The sequence below is a fragment of the Pezoporus occidentalis genome, unplaced genomic scaffold, assembly GCF_034315485.1.
Source record: "Pezoporus occidentalis ecotype Australia unplaced genomic scaffold, CSIRO_AGI_Poc_V1 ctg274, whole genome shotgun sequence".
Taxonomy (NCBI): domain Eukaryota; kingdom Metazoa; phylum Chordata; class Aves; order Psittaciformes; family Psittacidae; genus Pezoporus; species Pezoporus occidentalis.
In genome coordinates this window covers 777,091-797,700 of record NW_026914653.1, presented here as the reverse complement: position 1 = coordinate 797,700, position 20,610 = coordinate 777,091, and the positions used below count along the sequence as shown (strand labels likewise).

Genomic DNA, 20,610 nt, shown 5'->3' with positions numbered 1-20,610 from the left:
GGGTGTGATACCTGACAGGTTGGGTGCAGCCCTTGCTTCCAGGCAGCTCTGTGCTGGGCTCCTGCCATGTGCAGGGCTGTGCCATTGGGGCTGAGCAGGGTTTGGGAGCCATGGAGACCTCTCCCATGCTTTTGACTGACACGTAGAGAAGCTCCCTTCATTTTCCTTGTCTTTTGATGAAGCTCTTCTGTTTTTTTGCAGGACTGGCAGCCACCATTTGCATGTGATGTCGATAAGCTTCACTTTACCCCAAGGATCCAGAGGCTGAATGAACTGGAGGTAAACTGGAAAGCTGAATATCACTTCTGCTCCAGAATGTTGAAGTATTGTTTTGCGAGTGGGCTGTGTTTGACTTGAGCTGGCATCACTTGGGACCTCTGAACGTCAGTTTTTAATTAGCAGAGAAATTCATCTGTTTCAGAGCCTAGTTAAAAACATACCAAGCATAACAAGTCAAGTTAGTGCTCATTAAAGGAACATAATTTAGGCCTTTTCCACACAGAGGTGCTTATAAGAGGTTAAACTCACATTCTCAAGCGCCATAGATTTGCGTCTGCATTTTGCACATGCACAGCATCTTGTAGAAGAGATGAAACACTTAAAGTGCTTTAAAAATAACAAGCCATTTGGAAGAAACAATTGCAAAATCTGGATTCAGTTGGTGGAAATTTGCTGTTCGCAAGCACATTCATTCACTGCTGTCATGAATTCAGCCTAGAAGAAGGGAGCAGCAAGGAGTCCTGCTTAGCTCACCACTGGTACGAGCGGAATGACGAGGACTCTTTGCTTCCCTGATTTTTCTCATAATAAGCCATAAATGCTGCTTTATATTTGGGCTGTTAAAAGCCAAATTGTAATAAATTATAATACACATTTATTAACGTCATAAGTGTAATCAATCCTAGCAATGCAGCTCGTTTAGGTGGTATTTAGCAGTAATAATGCATTGCTTGTCTGTTCTCAGAAAGCACTTTTCTAAATGCAATAAAAGTTAAGAGAGAGTGACTTGGGGAAGGACTGGTGGTGTCTGTATAGGTTTGAATTCCTTTTTCCTGCATGTGACAGAGGGGAAAAATACCAAATGCCATTGCGGAGGGAAAAGTCAGGCAGGCAACTGAGGCTGCAGCATTACAAACCCTGGGATACAAAAGCTTCATCTGCCTCTAGTGTGCAGATCATTTGATTGTTTGCTTGTTGGTTTTTCAGGCCCAAACTCGTGTAAAGCTGAATTTTCTGGACCAGATTGCGAAGTTTTGGGAGCTCCAAGGGTGTACGCTGAAAATACCACATGTGGAGAGGAAGATCTTGGATTTATTTCAGCTTAATAGAGTAAGACTGTTACAGGGGAGAAACTTGTCCTAAAAAGATCTTGTGTTATCTCAGTTTCTGGGATGGTATCACAGTTGTTCAAGGGAGATTTTGAGGTATATTTAATCTGAATAAAAAGTATTTTGTTAACCTAACATAGCTAATGTGACAAAATCGTAACAAATATAGTATCATTGGCAGTTTTCTTGTGAGCTAGGAGGTCAAATGAAATTTCCAGGTCTTCTTTAGAGCTAACTTGGATACTAACCGGTCAAGAATAAACTTAGGCTTAACTGAAGAAAGCTTCTGAACAATGACAGCAGTGAGAAAAAGCATTTTCCATTAGAAATATGGGAGGAAAAAAAAAACAATTACTTTTAGGCTGAAGCTTGTTAAGCGTCTGGAGAAGTTTATGTATTCTGATAGTAAGGGCTTTGGTTCGCTGATTCCAAGGTTATGTTTAGCATGGATTTTATGTGATTGCTTTTGAGCCTATTCTGTAAAATAGAATACTTCTTCCAGTGAGAAGTGATTGGGCTGTGCTAGCAAATCATGGGGGAATACAAAGTGGACAAATTGCAGCCAGAGTAATTCTCACAAGTAGGCTGAATTACTGCTTGGTCGTGTAGTACAGGTGCTGACTTGCAAAGTAACTGCAAAGTAACAAGGTTAGGGTTCCTAACAGTAGGTTCTGTGTGAAATATTTCGGTTACAGCTTTGAAACAACTTTCACATTTGGGTTTGGCTTTTTTCTTTTAATCTGTCCACTCTGATTTAAAACAGCAGTTGTGGTGGTGTCTTGCTTCTACACAAGCAGTGCTTCCCTTAACCACTGGGAGCTTTAGTACTAAATACATGACCTTTTTGTGTTTTCACTTTTTAGCTGGTTGCAGAAGAAGGAGGGTTTGATGTCGTTTGCAAGGAGAGAAAATGGACCAAAATAGCCACTAGGATGGGATTTGCTCCTGGCAAGGCCGTGGGCTCGCACATCCGCGCGCATTACGAGCGCATTCTCTATCCTTACAACTTATTCCAGTCTGGAGCAAGCCTACTGGTAAGCTATACTGAAGCTAACTGAAGTCATGTTCATTTAGCAGCCAGTCTGTTCTGTTCTTTTAATTGATGGCACATTTCTGAAGCCTGCATTTTATGTGTTATGGCACGCAGAGGACAAGAAGCCGTCTGTGGTGGTGATGTAGGCAGTTCAGAAAGCCATGGGCAGACCTGTCATCCAAAAAGTAACTTCTGCCTGACTGCTTTGAGTGCCGCCTTTTTGTATTTTCTCTCTCCACAGAAGCCTCATGATAATGAAGTTTCAGACTTCCTGTAAGGATTTCCTTTTAGTGTGGCTTTGTGAAATGCAAAATAGTGCTGTATTCAGAGGTCATTACAGTCCATGTCTGACAGAACAAGTGCTGTGAGTCTGGATCACTTGCACATAGAGTGACTGGGGAGCTACATCGCACTATGGGAGTTCTGTGGCAGTAACTCATTTTGCTTTCACTAAGGATGTCCACATTGAAGAATTCTTCATGCATATTGCAGTGGAGTTAACAGGATGGCTTGGGACTTTTTGTCAAGCTTAAATCTTCATCCTTTCTGCTTAGATTTGGCCCTTAAAACAAAACTCAGGGTTGGTTGAGAGTGGAAGCAGCATAATCTCTAATGAAGAATAGGGCTTTTCTTTTTGAGCAGAAGCCATTTATTCAGAAAACCAAAATAGGCTGCAGTTACCAACATCCAGCTTTTATTTGAAGTGCTCTTTCCATGATGATCTTTCAAGCAGAGGAGTGTTGACCTTTTTTAAGCAATAAAAGCCCTAATCCTGTGACAAGTATGTCTCTGTCTGCAGAAGTCAACACTGGCCTTTTACATAAAACTGCCAAAATAGGGGAGCTTCTTGACATACACCAGGAAAGGTTGGCATTGAAGGTTGAAGGCTTTTTACTTAGCTAGTGCTGATGACTCTTCAGTGAAAATCTGAGATTCTGCAGACCCTTCGGAAGAAATAATTGACCTGTGGTAGGTTTGAGTATTAAATGGCAGATAAGAACAGAATACAATTGAAAATATAAAGCTTTGTGCTGGGGAAAGTGCTGTGTCAAAACTATTTTGCCTTCCCTCAGACACATTCATGTTTAGCAATGGAAAGCAAGACCTTTGATAACCTTGTGTGGATTTATTAGGTCTGAAAACTGCTGATTCTCTTCTCTGTTGTTCTTTTTGAAGCTGGTGTGTTTGGGGACGAGCTTTGCTCTGGTGTTTTTAAGGTGCAGTTGCACAGGGAAAGACCTAATTACAAGTTGTAAAAGAGGGAACACGGTCTGTCACACAGGGGATCCTCTCATTCATGGTTTTCTCAGTAGTGGACCCTCTTAGAAGAGCAAAACTCTTCTCAAAAGAAGAGAACATGCTTCCTTTTCCATTTAATTTCCCAAGCACTCTCTTGCAAAGGGCACATAACGTTTGGTGCAGACTGATGCTTGGTGGGTACAGATCTGGAGATGTAGGTGAGGTTAACTTCCTTTTCCGAACACCTCCCCTAACCTCCCTCAGAGCTGTTAAAATATTCCCCTCCCATATGTGGCAGAGATGTGTGTTTTCAGTGAACTGAGAGAATCCACAGAAATCTGTTGGCTTCAGCTCACTTTTCACTCTAAGGCTTGACTTCCTTCCTGACAATGTTGTCTTCCAGCTGAGTTTGTTTTGCAGTACAGTTTCTTTTTGAGGAAGAATGTCAACTGAGACTCCTTTTGGCTTTCCTCCATGTCTTCTCTGGAAGTGGTGCTTTCCCAGATGCTTCTTGTGTAGGTGTCCGTTTTATTGTATGTCTGCTCAGTGCTTTCCTGGGAATCCAAGCTTCTGTGATTCTGGGTTTTGAGGGAGATGTAGCTATTCCATTTGACAGCTGTCAGTGTGAGGTGTGTGCTTCCTTCTTGCAATAGTTCAACAAGCCTTCTGAGAGAAGCTTTTCATGCAGGCAGGATGGGCACCTGGAAGGGCCATTCACTGATTACTTTTAATTATTATTATTAACTTTTTAATTGGTAGTACTTGGAATATCCATTGGCTTCTTTCTGCAAAAGCTGAAAATAACACAATGATTTCCATTGATGACCGTGCCGTAACTTAAATCTCATCCAGATCTGTGTATAGCATTAATTGTTTATGTGTGGCTTAAATACATGTTAAACTAGCTTCAGGAGTTCTCTGACTGGAGATCCCAGCTGAAGATACTTCTGTGTCCATACTCAAATAGTGAATCTGGCTGGAGCTCTGGAGAGGTGAACAGATAGCATGTTTTTATTAAAGCTCCTGTTCAGTCAAACAGCAAAAATCCCTTAAATCAGGCAATGTAATACTCCAGGTAGCTCTCCACAGGGGTTTATATAGCTTATTCTTATCTTGAAACACTGAACTAGGCAGGTCTTGGGTGTTTGTCTCCAGAGCAGTTACAGTAAAGCTGTTGGGGTACTGGCTCTTACTCTCTGTACCTCACTTGTACTGTGAGCCGTAATAACCATTGGTATGATAACAGTCATGCTGTGTGCCAGAGAGATAAATACCCCCCTACATGAATGGAGGTGTCAGAATCTTCTGTCAGTGCATCTTCTGGGATGCATTGCCCAGATAGTTGCATGATTTAAAGTACAGCTGCAGTTGGGGGGGCTAGAGATGGTCTCATGGTGGTGTGCTTTTCAGTGAATGCAACTGGATTAATAATTCTGGGTCTGGTCTCTTTTCCAAGCTAAGGCTCTAATATCCTGAGTGGGATTCATATGTCCAAAGGTTTATATGTATATGCCTTTAGTAAAGACGTTTTGTGAGGTGGTTTCCTAGGATCCTTTGTTTTTACTGGAGCAATTAAGGACCCCTGGAGTTGGGTCGTTCTTACCCTCAAGTGAATGCGTATCTGGGGTTATATCCTCCAAGTACAGGCAGCCTGGGTGATGAGTTTTTTAAATTGCCTCCTAAATCTGGAGGAGATTAAGTGTATCCCAACCTTTTCTCCCTCATCTTCTTGACATCCTGGAGGCCTTGTGAACATTCCCCCTGTGTCCTTTGCCTGCCTGCTGAAGGAGCTGCTCCTTAATGCTTTGAGATGATGGGATTTGAGTTCACTCTCTGCCACCATTTGGAGTTGGAGGATTATATGAGGAACCATCTTCTCAGAATATAATGAGATCCTGATCACAGGCTAGATCATAGTGCGTAGGATGAGCTTATGGTAAATTACTGATGGAGGCTGAACCTTACCAGAAGGGCTCTGCTGGGTGAGAGAGGAAAGGACTGAAGAAATGGCACTTAGTGTCCTTGCTTAAAGACACCGCTTGCAGCTGATCAAGTCAGTCTGGGAATAAACTAGGTTGAGGGGAATTCCCATCCTTCAGACAGGACTCACATTTCTAGTTCTTAGGTACAGCTGAAGATGTTAATTCACATCTATTTCATATTACTGCTTTGCCTTGGGCTTACTGAGGCACTGGAAATGTTTCTGTGTAAACAGTTGTTGAAACCTCAATGTTTAGGAAATGTCTTCTGGGCTGTTTTTCAGGGGGTGTTCTTTCTCTTTTTCCCCTTGGCCACCACTGCAGAGAGGCAAGTTCCATGATTTGCTGGTTTTCTCTTTCAAGGTTTCATTATCCTTTTGTTTAGGAAAAGCTTTCTAGATATTTGCTTTCAAGGCTCATGTGGCCTCTGTTATCAGAAGTTGAAACTTGAAGTGGAAAAATCTGTTTCATATGAGAACAAGATTCAAGGAACCAGTTTTTATAGGAGCCATGAAATGTGGCAATGTTCTGGGGAGCATTAATGCCGCTTGCTTTAGTTCTCTCATGGTTTTCCTGTTTTCTGGAGGTTTCTTAGAGCAGTGTTGTGGACTGGCTGTGGGTGACAGTTAATGATACCCTGCTACCCTTGACTGATACTTCCTGTTTTGGTTAATATTCCTTTCAGCATGACCTTGTCTTCTGAAATACCACTTTCTCCTTTTCCACTGCCCCTTCTGATAGCATTTGTTTTGGAAAGTCTGATTCCTTGCTGTCTGCTTTAGTGCTTCCACCTCCGTGGTGGCTCTCTTGCAGTTCCTGTCCTCTTTCAGTCGAGCTGAGAAAATGCTTGTGATGAGAACAGATTAACAGAACTGGGGGCATGTGGATCCGGCAGTTCATGTGAAGTACTTCCTAACAGCATAAGACTTCTTCCTTTAGGATTTGTTGTTTGCTCATTAGTCTGTTGTATTTTGTCTGCTGTTGCTGACTGGTTTTGTCAAACTTGGAATTATCATTAATTATTATTTTTCTTGCCAAATAGATGTACAGTTTACAGCAACTTAATGTGTTCCATCCTGGGGCCTTCTGTGATTCTGTGTTCATTCAGCAACTTGAAAGAACTAAAACTGTTCTTGCAGCTTCTCTCCTTCTGTCCTTAATTCATGCAGCAGAGTTGTCCTCTCCAAACCATATAAAGAATGCAGTGTTCTGCAGACAAAACTGTACTCTTGAAGACTGGGATGTATGATGGGCTGTAATTTACTTTTATATTGCTCTGTATGTTAGCATTGCAGTAATGCAACCTGAGGGCAGTACAGCAGTTTCCAGTATGCTGTTGATACAGACTCCAAAAGCACCATCTACTAGAAGAATGGGTGTTAGTGTTCCTATAGAGAGGTGTTTGGTGCTCATAACACTTAAAGGATGACTTCAGCTCTATTTAAGATCCTTTATTATAGTTACTGCAATCAGTTAAAGGACAGAAATAAGCGATTTTGTGACTTACTCAAATCGGTCGTGTTACAATTGTCATGAATGCTGTTTCTATTAACTCAGCACAGTGATTGTGGAAGCCCTGTCTGCATTCTTTCACATTAGCCACGAAATTGTTCAGCACAAAGTTTGGATGCGAGGTGGAGGCAGAAATGAAGTAATCAAATTGTCTTTCTTCAGTGCTTGCAAAAACCAGATCTCACCAGTGACACAAAGGACAAGGAGTATAAGCCCCATGATATCCCCCAGAGACAGTCTGTTCAGCCGTCGGAAACCTGTCCTCCTGCTCGTCGAGCAAAGCGCCTCAGAGCAGAGGTGAGAGAATCTTTGTATGGGCAAGTGCTCTGTGGTGACCGAGTTTGCAGCCATAATGCAGTGGTGGAAGTCACGCTTTGAAAGCTGGGCCAATAAGTCCTAGAATTTGAAGTTCAGGGAGCGGTTGATTGTGTGAGTAGCAAGATAGTGGTTGCATGACCTCATTTCCTTAAGAAATCAGGCTTAAAAAACACAGTGTTGGAGAAATGCATCTTTATGCTGAGGGATTTGGGAGTTGTTCTCCCAGAGTCTCAAAACTTCAGGGAAGAAATACAAGAATTGGAAAACATTATTCTGTGTTGAAATCTCCACAGTCCACTGAGGGCCCTGCTTCGGCTGGAGGATGTTCTGCTTGTCAAGGGTCAGAATCTCTGAAAGCCCAAAGTCCTTGCTCCTTTGCTGAAGTCATACTAAAAACATGGTATCATGACTGGCACAAACTCTTTGTAGGATTTCCTTTCAAATCTCTCCAGGTTATTCCCTCTCTCTGAACTCTTTCTCTTTTTTTTCAATAATTAAATGCAGGTATTTCAGAAATTCAGGTTGCCTCTTTAGATTTACTCATTTGTAAGTCTAAAATGGTTCTTTGATTTTAAATGAAGTCGTCAGAGCCTTCATCTGACTTCCATCTGCCTGGCTTTTCCCTAGGACAAGTCAGGTGACAAGTTTTCAGACCTCCATTGTACCTCAGGGAGGTGCTCCTGTCTCACATGAGCTGGTTCCCTGAACCTCTGCAGCCCTCTCTTGGCATTTACCAGAGTGGGCAGGAGGGGGTGAGCATTGGATCCCTTGGGTACGCAGCCTTGCTGCAGCTCTGCCCACCGGGATGTTCCAGGATCATGGGTCCGCACTTGGGCAGGCAGCAGTGGGATGGATGGATGGACGTGAACCTTTCCCCAAATACAAGCCTAAAACCAAAGCGTTGTTTCTTCATGACTGATTATTTTGTTTTGGTTTTCTTTAAGGCAACCAATATTAAAAGTGAGTCTGACCCTCCAGAGGCAAGAACTCACAATCTGAGACGGAGAATGGGATGTGCACCTCCCAAGTGTGAAAATGGTGAGTGGGGACTGAAACAAAATGGGATTGCAATTGCTGTTCCTTTGTGCAAGCGGTTCAAGACCAGAGTTAAAATGCAGGAGTTGGAACAATACAAAGTATAAAAAAAACCCAAACCAACCAGACTTCATTTGTGAGTTGAATTTGTTGGAAAGGTCCCTTCATGGCTGTGACATCTCTTTGGTTTTGTGCGTGGTTGTCTTGGAGAAGATACTTTTGGTGGAAGCAACAATTCCTCCTTGTTTTTTAAACCTCAGTGTCTGCTGGGGAGCAGTCAGCAGCGAGACTTGAGCCACGTTTCTGTTCTGTATTTTCAATGCCCAGCATCAATCCACTGGCTTTAAATAAAGGAAACTCTTTTAAGTCTGTATCAGATTTCACATAGTTTTAGGAAAGAAATTGAAATCAGGAAATGAAACTCACGAGTGCAAAGGATTGTGTGAGCTTCAGTATCTAAGAGGATTGGGAGCTTCATCATCAAGTTCCCACCATAGAATTGTTTTAAATTCCTTCTGTCAATAGTCCTGAGTCTGTTGCATCCTTAAGAAATAATAATTTCAGATTGAGAAGAAATGTTTAATGCCATCAAACAAAAGAATGAGCTTGTTGAGAGCTAATTTGGCAAAGCAAATACAGGGACCCTGTGCAACTACTGCTAACTGAAATGAACGAAGCAGCTTCTCAGTCTCTTTGTGCATTCAAAAGAGTTTTTTCCTCCAAGAATTTGTGTAGATTTTGGTCTTTCTTTTTTCTCCTCCTGAAGAGTAGAAGCAAAGGCTCCAGACAGCATTTTAATGCCTAAATGTCTGAAGGATGTAGGCTTTTTTCTCTTTAATAACTGTGTTAGCTCTCAGACTCCAAGATTGTCTCATGTCCATGTGTAAAGCTCACATGTAACTTCAGGCAAGAACTTCATTGCCTGCTTGTCTTCAGCACCAGAAGTGGTACAAGAAACTGAAGCGTGAAGGTCGTTGTAGGAAGCTCTTGTTGTTTCATGTCTCCATGTGACATGCTGCTATAAAATCAATTGAGTGATTGAGCTACATTTGTTACCACCACATGGGAAGAAAATCTTAGCTTATGAGGATGCTCATAATCTAAATAGGATTTAAAATACCCACTCGAAGAATGCGGGCTGTGATAGTCATTGCTTGATCGTGGGGGTATGCTTGGTGTTTCTGATAGTTGCAGGTGTTCAAATCTTGTCTTAAGCTAACGGAAACAAGTGTGTGTATAGGATAACAAGGAATTCAACAAATAACTGGGAGTGATGCAGTCTAAAAGTAATAACGAATAGTAACAAGTATTCTGAGCACTAAACCGTCTTGTAATGCCCTCACTGTTCGGTGTTCTGCTGCAGCAGAAAAGGAGACGCACAGCCCAGTGAAACTGCCCGAGAAGAGAGAACATGCTGGGGAGCCAGAGAAAGACAAATCCAAAGTCCGGTCTAAAAAGCCCACTAATGCTGTGAGTACCCCTGCTTCCTGCTGCTTCCCGTTGGTTGTGGGTGTTCCTGGGTTTCTCCTGGGCATGCAGTTAAATGTGGCCTTTTTATGACATTAAGGACTCTTGTATTCTTCACGTAACCCTATGGTTGAAACAAAGCAGTATCTGTGCCTGGCAGAACATACCTACTCATAAAGCTTCATGCTGAAGCTTAACGGGCTAGTTAAGTTTCACTGTAATTAAAGTAATTTGTTTTCTGTCTCCAAGGTACAGTGTTAAAATAAGCAGTTTGAATGAAGAGTCCAAATAGAAATGTTTTTTTGTGAGCTGATTTCTCTGCCCATTGCCAACCTGCCCCTTTTCCTTGGGGCTTGGTAGCTGCTGTGAGAAAGCTCCATCACCATTCTTTATCAGCCCAAAAGCACACAGCTCTGCTAGGAAGCTGGTGCCTTTCCAAATTAAAATGAAGGTCTTGGCTAGTATCTCTGGGGGAGAAAGAGGGGCGCTGCCATCAAGAGGAACTTTCTCTCTTCTGAGGCTCCCAACAGTTGGTCTTGGAGAAGGATGAAACACAGAATCATAGAATAGTTTGGGTTGGAAAAGACCTTAAGATCACTCAGTTCCAACCCGCCTGCCACGGGCAGGGACACCTCACACTAAACCATCTCACTCAAGGCTCTGTCCAACCTGGCCTTGAACACTGCCAGGGATGGAGCATTCACACGTTCCCTGGGCAACCCATTCCAGTGCCTGACCACCCTCACAGTGAAGAACTTCTTCCTTAGATCCAATCTAAACTTCCCCTGTTTAAGTTTCAGCCTGTTACCCCATGTCCTGTCACTACAGTCCCTAATGAAGAGTCCCTCCCCAGCATGTTATGTTACCCGTGAGAACAAGAAAAAGTGTTTGTGAGCAACCAACTGGTGTTACCAGTGCCCACCAATCCCAGTCACTTGAAAACCAGTACATGGAAGGGTTTGGAACTCTTGTGGTCCATTCCAGAGAGAAAGTAAAACTAAGCTTCACCAAGTGACCGAGTTACCAACCTGCTCTTTCACCTGAACTTACCTGAAGTGCTCAAATTCCCACTCTGCCAATTTCTTGTTACAGGTGGATTTGTATGTATGTCTCTTATGTGGCAGTGGTAACGATGAGGACCGTCTCCTGTTGTGCGATGGCTGTGATGACAGTTACCATACTTTCTGTTTAATTCCACCCCTTCATGATGTTCCCAAAGGGGACTGGAGGTGTCCCCAGTGTTTGGCTCAGGTAATCCGACAAACCATAGCAGTCAGCCTGAAGGCTGTTTCTTCTTTCGTAGTGTTTTTAAACTCAATCCTAGGGATTGAAAATAGAGTTTGTTATTATTTGAGGTTGTGCAAACAATGTGCTAAAGAGTAAAACTAAAATGAAGATTGGGCATGCTTCAAGTTGGAAAGCTGGAAATCAACACCTGATGTGCCTTTAACAGCTACACTGGGTTTTAATGGGTGTCTTTCCTCTGTACTTAAAATTGAGTCTCACTGGGTGCATCAGCATGGAGGTCTTCTTATTTCTTAGCTCTACTAGAGGAGGGAGAAATTAGACTTCACTGATGTTAATACAGATTTATCAATAAATAAATTGATTTGTGATTTGGTGAATTAAACAGTGATTTGGTGAATTAAACAGAGTAGTTTCTTCTTTTGACTCAGTGAGGCTTGAGACAATCATTTAGTCAGGGGTCCTGCCTTCTTACCAGATGCTGTGATAGTAGCTTGCTTATGTAAAATCTGAGCACAGATTGTCTTATTAATGCATCATAGAAATGATGATCTCTTCAATTGCAGGAGTGTAATAAGCCTCAAGAGGCATTTGGTTTTGAACAAGCAGCAAGAGACTATACGCTTCGCACGTTTGGAGAAATGGCAGATGCATTCAAGTCGGACTACTTTAACATGCCAGTCCATGTACGTTCATGTATTTATCCTGATGCCATGCTATAGATTTGGGGGTTTGTGCTTAAAGTATAGAACTTTGAGGGGGAGACAGGAATTCTGCCTTTGACTGGGGTGAAATCACAGGTTCTTATTTACGTCAGTGGGTCTGTGTTCTTGCTGGTGTCATGGTTTCGTGTTGCACTGGCTGCTGGGTTGATTGGTTGGTGTTTTGGTTTGGGGTGGGGGTTCCACTTTTGAAGTGTCTGTAAGGAAGAGGATGCAGCAGCATGTCCTTGGTGGAACCACCAAGGTTCCACCTTAAAATGAAGAGTAATGAAGTGCTGCTGCATTTTATTTTCTCTTGTTGAAATGATTCTGAACTGGTGAAATGCTTCAAACTAATGGAGGTTCTTCCCTGCGACAGCTTTGATTCACTTGCTCCTTATATACTGATTCCTCAGGATATGCTCCTTATTTTTATTCTTCTCATATCTAGATGGTCCCCACCGAGCTGGTTGAAAAAGAGTTCTGGAGACTTGTTAGTACCATTGAAGAGGATGTGACAGTAGAATATGGAGCTGATATTGCTTCAAAGGAATTTGGCAGTGGCTTCCCCGTCAGGGGTGGGAAATTTAAAGTTAGACCAGAAGAAGAGGTAGGTCTTCATTAGTTCACTGTGTCCATTTGTATTGCAGCTCTTCATTAAACAGGTCTCTTTGGTTGAAAGCACAATACTAGAACTGGGTTGCAAAGTGTTTGTTTTATGTATATGGCACAGTATTTGAAGAGGAGAATTATATCAGAGTTTCAGATAAATAAAATGTGCTGTGATCAGGCATTAAAAGCCACAGATTTATCCTTGAAGTTAATAAATAACTTCCAAACTTTAGAATTCTCATTTTTACAAAGGCGGTCAGGTAAGGCTTGTAAAAGGTCCAAAGACAATGGAGGGTTTATTCTTTGACATGTTTCTGACATTTTTCAGTTGGGAAAGAGGCTTTTCCAGTTTTAAGTTCTTGGGTTTTTTTACTTCATGTTGTATAAGCCTGCGACTGTTCTGTTCAATTTTCAGGAATACCTTGATAGTGGCTGGAATTTAAACAACATGCCTGTGATGGAGCAGTCTGTTCTTGCTCACATCACTGCAGACATATGTGGAATGAAATTACCCTGGCTATATGTAGGCATGTGCTTTTCTTCATTTTGTTGGCATATAGAAGACCACTGGAGCTATTCGATTAACTATCTTCATTGGTGAGTTTGAGGAATGAACCCAGCCTGAGAAGCAATCTCCCTTTCGTTCCCCCTTCCCCTTTTTTATTAGTGCACTAAATCCAGTTTCACATTGTTCAGGTCAGAATAATTCTTGCAATCCTGTAGCAGCAGGGTTCAATTTGACACAGTGCAATTCCTGCATTGATTTGCTTTTGGATAACAGGTCATGTTTTGGAAAGAGACATCCATTCCCAGTTTAAAATCCATGAAAGATGCAGCAGTTACTCCATCAAATGTTTTATTATACTCAATGTACAACTTTTGTTTTAATCATCTAGCTTCAACAGTCCTAGGACCCTGCATATTTTGTGTGTGTTCAATAGATCATTCTATCATAAATCCTCTCATCAAGCAAACACTTGTCAGCTCTAATCAGGACAGATCTTTGCCATCTCTTTGATAGTCTAAATAGATTGAGCTGTTTCAACTTTTCACCTTGCAGCTTTTCTGGAGTTTGAATTATTCGTGTCACTCCTGAAGCCTCTCGAGCTCTTTCCCTTTCCTTGTTCACATAAATACTCCAGCAGAATAGGAAAACCACGTCCCAGCTGCTGTTCAGTAGATCATCTTTTTGGTCAGTTGTGCAATTCCTGCTGCTTGAAGTAGCTGCTGCTGTAGCTCAGTCCAGGTAGTCAGTGACTTCAGTTGCTTTCTCAGTACTTGATACAACGATTGAGTGAAGCTAAGTAAATGAGTGATCAGGTTTACATTGTAAATACAATCTTCTTTTGTCATTTTTTCCCCCTTGTTTTTTCATCTGGGTCTTCAGTCAGGCTAAATCTGGGCAGGAGGGGAGGTTCTTTGTTTGCAATAGAAACTGCACTACTTCTAGGAGAGCTTCCCTTGCTATTGCTAGAATGGTGTTAGGTCCCCCATCACTTGTCCCATATTGCATTTAGTGTTTCCAGTCAAGGTCAGAATGATGTAGAAGTGCATGCATGTGCAGACATGTACATGCAATCACAGACACATGTGAAAGTTGTCCTACCCGCTTTTAATGCGTGGCTTCTCCAGCATGAAAGTCCTTGACATGGTCTTTACATTTGCAGATGTTCTTCTGTATTTCCCTGCAACTTCGAGGTTTAAGTCTGGGTGCTTTAGCCTATTGGAGAGCACTGTGTAGTTGAGGTTAATACTGGTTTTGGCCAGAGCAGCCAATCTTAATGACCTACTGCTGAAGAGGCAATGCTCTAAACTCTCAAGAGACTTCAGAAGGCAGGACTGATTTGTGAAATAGGAGGGATGAATGTCTCTCTCCAGTGTTCCCATTTGTCTTGAAGGAGCTTGTATTCTGGCACAGTAGTTTGAGCAGATGGTCCCAAGAGAACCAGGCTACAGCAGCAGAGCTTTCATGGGGTTGAATTGACTTTAAATCCTGTGTTAGTTCTTGAAGTGGGAAAAGGAGAAAAAACCCAAATCTTTGCTTCTAAAGATGCTTGCAATTAAATGTCGGTCCTGGTCAGAGGAAGAGTTACCATCACCAATGCTAGTATTTGTAGAGGGAGGAATGTGTCAGGTAGCAGTGCAGAACGAACTGCTACCCTCATCCGTTTGCAGCTTGCTGCCTTCATAAAGCTGACACCTTAACATGACCACAGGAATTGTGTCTTTTTCTCAGTTACCTGCTTTGTTGAAGTTCAGAGACCCCTGGTCCCAGTATCCTGGTCCAAGTTTAACATAGTTCATAACTGCTGTCATCTGTTCCTTGGCACTGACACTCATCAAGGAGCAGAATTCTTGACTAACCCAGTACTGGGTGAGGACACAGCACAGTTTTTGATTACATCTATGGCTGGTCTTCAGGAATTCATAGAGTTGTTCCAAGATGATCAGGTCCAAGGCTGCATAGTCATTTAACAGAGCATAGTGATGATTCTACTTGTGCTAACCCTCATACCACCAGTGTAACTGCCTTCCCACAGTCCTTCCCGCTAGCTGTCCTCTTCACCATGGCAGAGGTGCTGTCTGAGTACAGGGATACCTCCTAGGTATGAGGGATATGCTTCTGGATTCATACTTCACTCTTTTCTTCTGGAATCCTCCCAGTTGCTTCATGATTTATGGGGGGAGGTGGGGGGAACCCATGACAAACCAGCATACTGTTGGGTCAGCTTTATCCTGCCAGCTCTTCAGGAGTCTTGGGATAAAGTGATTTGTCTGTTAATCTTCTTTCTTAACGTTGTTCTTTATACAGGATGGGAAGGTGCTTTCACCTCTGTGCTGCAGCGAGCCAGCTTCATTCTAAACTTGAAGCAGTATTTATTGGAACCCATCTGCATAACCTTATTTTTTCTCAGCCAGCTTGCACTGGGTCAGGCTGTTGCTGCAAGTTTTTTGTTCCTGCTCTGGATGTGGATTCATTTTTTTTTTCCTTGATGTCTTTTGCATAACTTGGAAGTTTTAATTTCTACTGACTTCATGCTGCTTTTATGGCAATTATCCACTAGACAGAAAGAACAGGCTTTGGTTGTTAGATCCAATGGGGAGTTTGTGTCGTTCAAGTCAAACAGCTGATGTTTTGAAGTTGTGCTGGAATCAGCACAACTTCACTGAGGACTTCTTCAGTCTTCCCTCTTCCCCCCATGCCCTGCACCCCACACCCCCAATATTTTAAGCATGTGCTCAGAAATACAGACAATTGCATCTTAGGTCTGGAGGAGGGACCTGTGTAACATGTGACAGTTCAGGAAGGTCCATAGTCCTTGCATTCCTTCCTGGTGATAACCCCTTCTTTTGACATGGTGTGTTTTAAAGCAGAAGACTGAAAATGTAACTTAAAGATTGCTTATATTTAACTTTTTTTAATAATCTTGCAGGGGGGAGCCTAAAACGTGGTATGGAGCCCCAGGGTATGCAGCTGAACAGCTGGAGGATGTAATGAAGAAGCTTGCTCCAGAGCTATTTGAATCTCAGCCAGATCTCTTGCACCAACTTGTCACCATAATGAACCCGAATACTTTGATGGCCCACGGAGTGCCTGTATGTTGTTGGACTCCTGTGCTACTCCCCCAAACCTAACCCTCTGCCATTTACACTGAATTCTACTTCAAAGCTGCTAATTGAAGCTACTTTTATTACAGAGGTGGTGTGGTAGTTTCCATGTGTGTGGTATCTTCCTTGCCTAGTGTAAAGTGCCCGTACAGATGAACAGATGGGCAATGGAATCATTGCTTTTGAAATTGCTTGGCAAACTCTTCTCTGGAGATCCACCTTTAGTGTATTTCTATTTCTGTACCTCAGCTGTGAAGTTTAGTCTTGGCCTTTGAAACAATGGCAGGAGCTCTTCCTATGTCTGGTTAATCAGACACAGATTTTTTTTTTGGCAGATCCTGGCAAGGGGCCAGACCCCATTCTTCCTTTATTTGTCATCCACATCCTCTTATTTTTCCTGGATAAGTTCTTAGGTGTTTAAAAACATTTTCCATCAGTTTCCATCATATTCCATGTTAGATTATTCGTGGGAATTATGTCCCTTTACAACTGAATTAGCTTTTGGCTGGCTGACCTTGGGACTGAAAGGGAAATCTGGAAAAAGTTGCAAAGTTTGTGATGTTTGCTATGCTTTGAGAGACTCCAAAATTGAAAGGTGCAGGAAGCCCTGCCTGCTTTCGTGCTGATTGCATAGCACCAAAAGCCAGTAGATTTTAAAATGGTGTGAACTTTGGAGTAGGTTCCAAACTTCTCTTCCCCTTCAGCTGCACGTTGAAGAGAGCCTTCCTGTGCTTCACCTGTGGAACTGTGCCCAGAGTAAAGCGCACAAGGCACAGGCAGGTGGCTTAAAACTGCTTAGGATGTGGGTATAGCTGCACAAAACCCAATTGCTTTCCGGGGTTTTATATGACAAGTTACCAAATGCCAGTTGTAATTCTTGGGCTTAAAACTATCCAAAACCATTACAGAAGTTCTAGGAGCTGGGTATCCATATTCTCTTCAGAGCCTTCAGTTCTGTTCAGCTTTCACCTAATGCTCCTCTGCTTTCTCCTAGGTTTATCGAACCAATCAGTGTGCTGGGGAGTTTGTGATCACCTTTCCGAGAGCTTATCACAGTGGCTTCAATCAGGGTTTCAATTTTGCTGAAGCTGTGAACTTCTGCACAGTCGATTGGGTAGGTTCCCAAACCAGGGTTTAATGAAGCGTGCAGCTCTGAAGTTGTTCCTACCTGATGCACAGCTGTAATTCACCCCCCCCCACCCCAAAACGGTCTTAGCTGTTTGGAAATGTAGCCCATCTCAGATTTAAAAAACCTCACTTACAAGGAGGAGATCAGTGAAGCTGGAAGCAAGGTTTCTGCATTGTGACTGTGGTTTTGTGTTTGGGTTAGCTTGGTTTTGGTTTTCCTTTTGTCCTTCCACGGATTTCATACTGCAGTCTAACACATAACCTCACTGTAACCTGAGCACCATTCACTGTTGGGCAGTCCTAAAATAAAGCTATGAGTAACCTGCCCAGCTCATAACGAATTGCTTACTTTGCCTTGGGTTAGTTAGGGACCTCGTGGAGTCAGCAATTTCTTATGCTGCAGCACATAAACCAGCCATATAATTCAAGAAGAGGGTCCAGTGTGCCCTAAATCCTGCCCTTGACGGGGCATCCCTCAAATGGTGAGCATAGGGCAGGTGTATGTACTCTGCCCTTTGACACTTTGCCAGCCTCTGTGTATTTTTAGCTTGGGTCTTCCTGAGACTACTGTAGTTTAATGATTTAGTTACCTCTAATTATGGTCTCTTCCAGATAGGTCATTCCCCCTGTGACCTGCACTAACCAGCTTCCACCCACAGTGCCAGCTGCAGGAGGGTTGTAAGCAGACCTGGTTTACAAGAACTCAGGGTCTTGATTTCTCTAGTCCTACATTCTGAATCGGGAATATTTTGCAAGAAGGATTCATCTTAACCTCCCATTTGGACAGATTTTGGTTAATAGAACAAAATTTAGTATCTGAATGTAACTTTCAAGTTGAACTCTTCATTTATTTCCTGTTTCTCAATGCAGCTGCCATTGGGTCGCCAGTGTGTGGAACATTACCGTCTGCTGAACCGTTACTGTGTGTTCTCTCATGATGAGATGATCTGTAAAATGGCTTCCAAAGCAGATGTGCTTGATGTGGTGGTAGCATCTACAGTTCAGAAAGACATGGCTATTATGATTGAAGAGGAGAAGAGGTTGCGTGAGAAGGTTGATAAACTGGTGAGTTTGAGTTGTAGGAAGGAATACCATAATGAGAACAGTTGGAGCAGTGGGACTTGTGCTGTGCTGTCACTGGCTTAGAGCTGCGTGGTACCTTCCTGAGGAGCACTGTTGATTTCAGAGGACCACTTGACTACAGAATCATTTCTCATGCACCTTGTTTTAACATCCGCCCTTCAATATTGTTCAGAATGCCTCTTTTTAAAAGTACTATTTGTTCTTACAGTAATGGAGTCAGAACAGCTGATTTTTCACTGACCTAGATTTGTGTCTACCCGGTTTTAATATCTTATTTCTAAATGTCATTATTCCTTTGATAACTTCCGCTTCTGATGTTTTAGCTTGGAGTAATTACCTCTTCATTAGACTTCGAGGTGATTTAACACTGTTTTGCAGGGAGTGACTGACTCGGAGAGGGTGGCTTTTGAGCTGTTTCCTGATGATGAGCGACAGTGCTTGAAGTGTAAAACCACCTGCTTCATGTCTGCTGTTTATTGTCCCTGTAAACCTGGATTACTGGTATGCTTGTACCATGTCGAGGATCTCTGTTCTTGTCCCACCTACAAGTATAAACTGGGGTAAGCTTTACATAGCAAATAACACTGTTATTAAGTTATTTGTTGTACATGTTTGATAACCTAGTGCCTGCTCTGTTTTGTCAGTGGTGCTAGTCTCAGTATTCTGTTTCTCTCAGTCCGTTGCAAATACAGTGTCTTTTTTGTGCTTGAATACAAAGACTTTCTTTTCAGCATTCAGCTGCTCTTGCTCTATAATGGTGAAAATTGCTGGATAAGTTAGTTTGCTTTTTTATTACATCAGTAAGGTCATCATTCCTTATATCCAGTCTATGTGTGACATTTCTTGCTTTTGTTAGCTTTGCTTCCTGTTGTCATATTTCCTTTGCTGTTGTTTGTCGCATCTTTGCCCCCTGCATGGATGTAGCATGTCCTAAGTCAACTTCACAATTGCTTCAACAGCAATATTAAATTGTTTTTGAAGCAATTGAAATCTTGAATTTGTTTTAAGAGGAGCATGGTGTGGATGTAGGTCTCAACAGGATCACTCTAGGTGCAAAGTAGATCATTTCTGTGTTGTATGGAGCATGTTGTGGATGTAGGCCTTAACAGGATCACTCTAGGTGCAAGGCAGATAATTTCTGTGTTGTATGGACCTCCTCTGTACCCTCCTGCTGAAGAGTTTGAACTCTGTGCTGCTTGCAGGTACCGCTACACCCTGGAGGAACTCTACCCAATGATGAATGCGTTGAAGATGCGCGCAGAATCGTACAACGAGTGGGCTTCCAACGTTAATGAAGCTCTGGAGGCAAAAATTAACAACAAGAAAAGTAAGTGTCTTACCTGTTGTCTGTAGCACGGAATTTGCCAGTTTGTGCTTTCTGAACCTCAGCACCTCTAATGTGCCAATCAGGAAATCGTACATCATCTCATGGTTTAAAGTAACTACGCTAAGCTGCCTCTGTGTGAGAAGCTTGCAAATCTCTTTGCTACAAAACGTAACTGAAGCTGAAATAGAAATACATTTAATGCGTTGTGTTACTCAGCTTCACCATTTAAAATCCATCACCAAGGGAGACTTTTATTAACTTAGCATCTTTCCCGAAAGGTCTCGTCAGCTTTAAGGCTTTGATAGAAGAATCGGAAATGAAGAAGTTCCCAGACAATGATCTTCTGCGACACCTCAGGCTGGTTACGCAGGATGCAGACAAATGTGCCTCGGTTGCACAGCAGCTTCTCAATGGCAAAAGGCAAACCAGGTAAATGCTTCTGTGTGTGTGTGCTCAAAGTGGAGTCACTGAGGGTAGATGCCACTGGCCAGTGATAGATGCCAGTGTTCTAGGCAGACTTAAAAATGCAAGTAATCATTTTGTCTTCTCTAGAGAGCCATCTGTTACAGAGAGGTTCACCTTTACTGCATGTAAGAAGTCAAACATCCTGAGCTTTTGGTCTCTTCTTCCTCTGTGTTTGACAGCTGGGCAGTAAATTCACTCTAATATGCCCTGAAAGGAAATATTGGTGTGGTATTTCCAGACAAGTAACACCCAAAAAGATCCAGTCCACTTGTCTTTGTGCCATGAGGGCTGGAAATCTGTCAGTGATGCGTATGTCATTATATGCATTACACTTTGTCTTGTGGAAAAATAGTGTCTTAAATTCCCAAGCTGGTGCTGCTGGGAATACTGTATGAGATCTCTGAGAAATCCTTGCTCTTTCTTTGGCAGCACTTGCATTAAATCTTTATAGATGGGTTATTTGCTCAAGGAATTTGAAGGTACGGCAGTGTTTGGGTAATACATTATTTGTGAACTAGATTTCTGCTGC

The 20,610-nt window shown here is 42.4% G+C and overlaps 1 protein-coding gene across 2 annotated transcripts in view; it reads left to right on the top strand.

Annotated features, from left to right (window-relative positions):
* KDM5B (lysine demethylase 5B) overlaps nt 1-20,610 on the top strand; it is a 49,630-nt gene that overhangs the window by 11,507 nt on the left and 17,513 nt on the right. The window contains exons 2-17 of one of the 2 annotated variants that reach the window (XM_062624939.1): nt 202-279; nt 1,207-1,329; nt 2,192-2,362; nt 7,254-7,388; nt 8,354-8,447; nt 9,811-9,914; nt 11,004-11,162; nt 11,723-11,842; nt 12,309-12,467; nt 12,885-13,066; nt 15,904-16,066; nt 17,073-17,192; nt 18,077-18,271; nt 18,668-18,849; nt 19,492-19,616; nt 19,895-20,045. In XM_062624939.1, the coding sequence (XP_062480923.1) occupies nt 202-279; nt 1,207-1,329; nt 2,192-2,362; nt 7,254-7,388; nt 8,354-8,447; nt 9,811-9,914; nt 11,004-11,162; nt 11,723-11,842; nt 12,309-12,467; nt 12,885-13,066; nt 15,904-16,066; nt 17,073-17,192; nt 18,077-18,271; nt 18,668-18,849; nt 19,492-19,616; nt 19,895-20,045 (2,261 nt within the window). Of the gene's footprint in view, nt 1-201; nt 280-1,206; nt 1,330-2,191; nt 2,363-7,253; nt 7,389-8,353; nt 8,448-9,807; nt 9,915-11,003; nt 11,163-11,722; nt 11,843-12,308; nt 12,468-12,884; nt 13,067-15,903; nt 16,067-17,072; nt 17,193-18,076; nt 18,272-18,667; nt 18,850-19,491; nt 19,617-19,894; nt 20,046-20,610 lie in introns of both variants that reach the window. The other variant, XM_062624938.1, reaches the window with a different exon arrangement.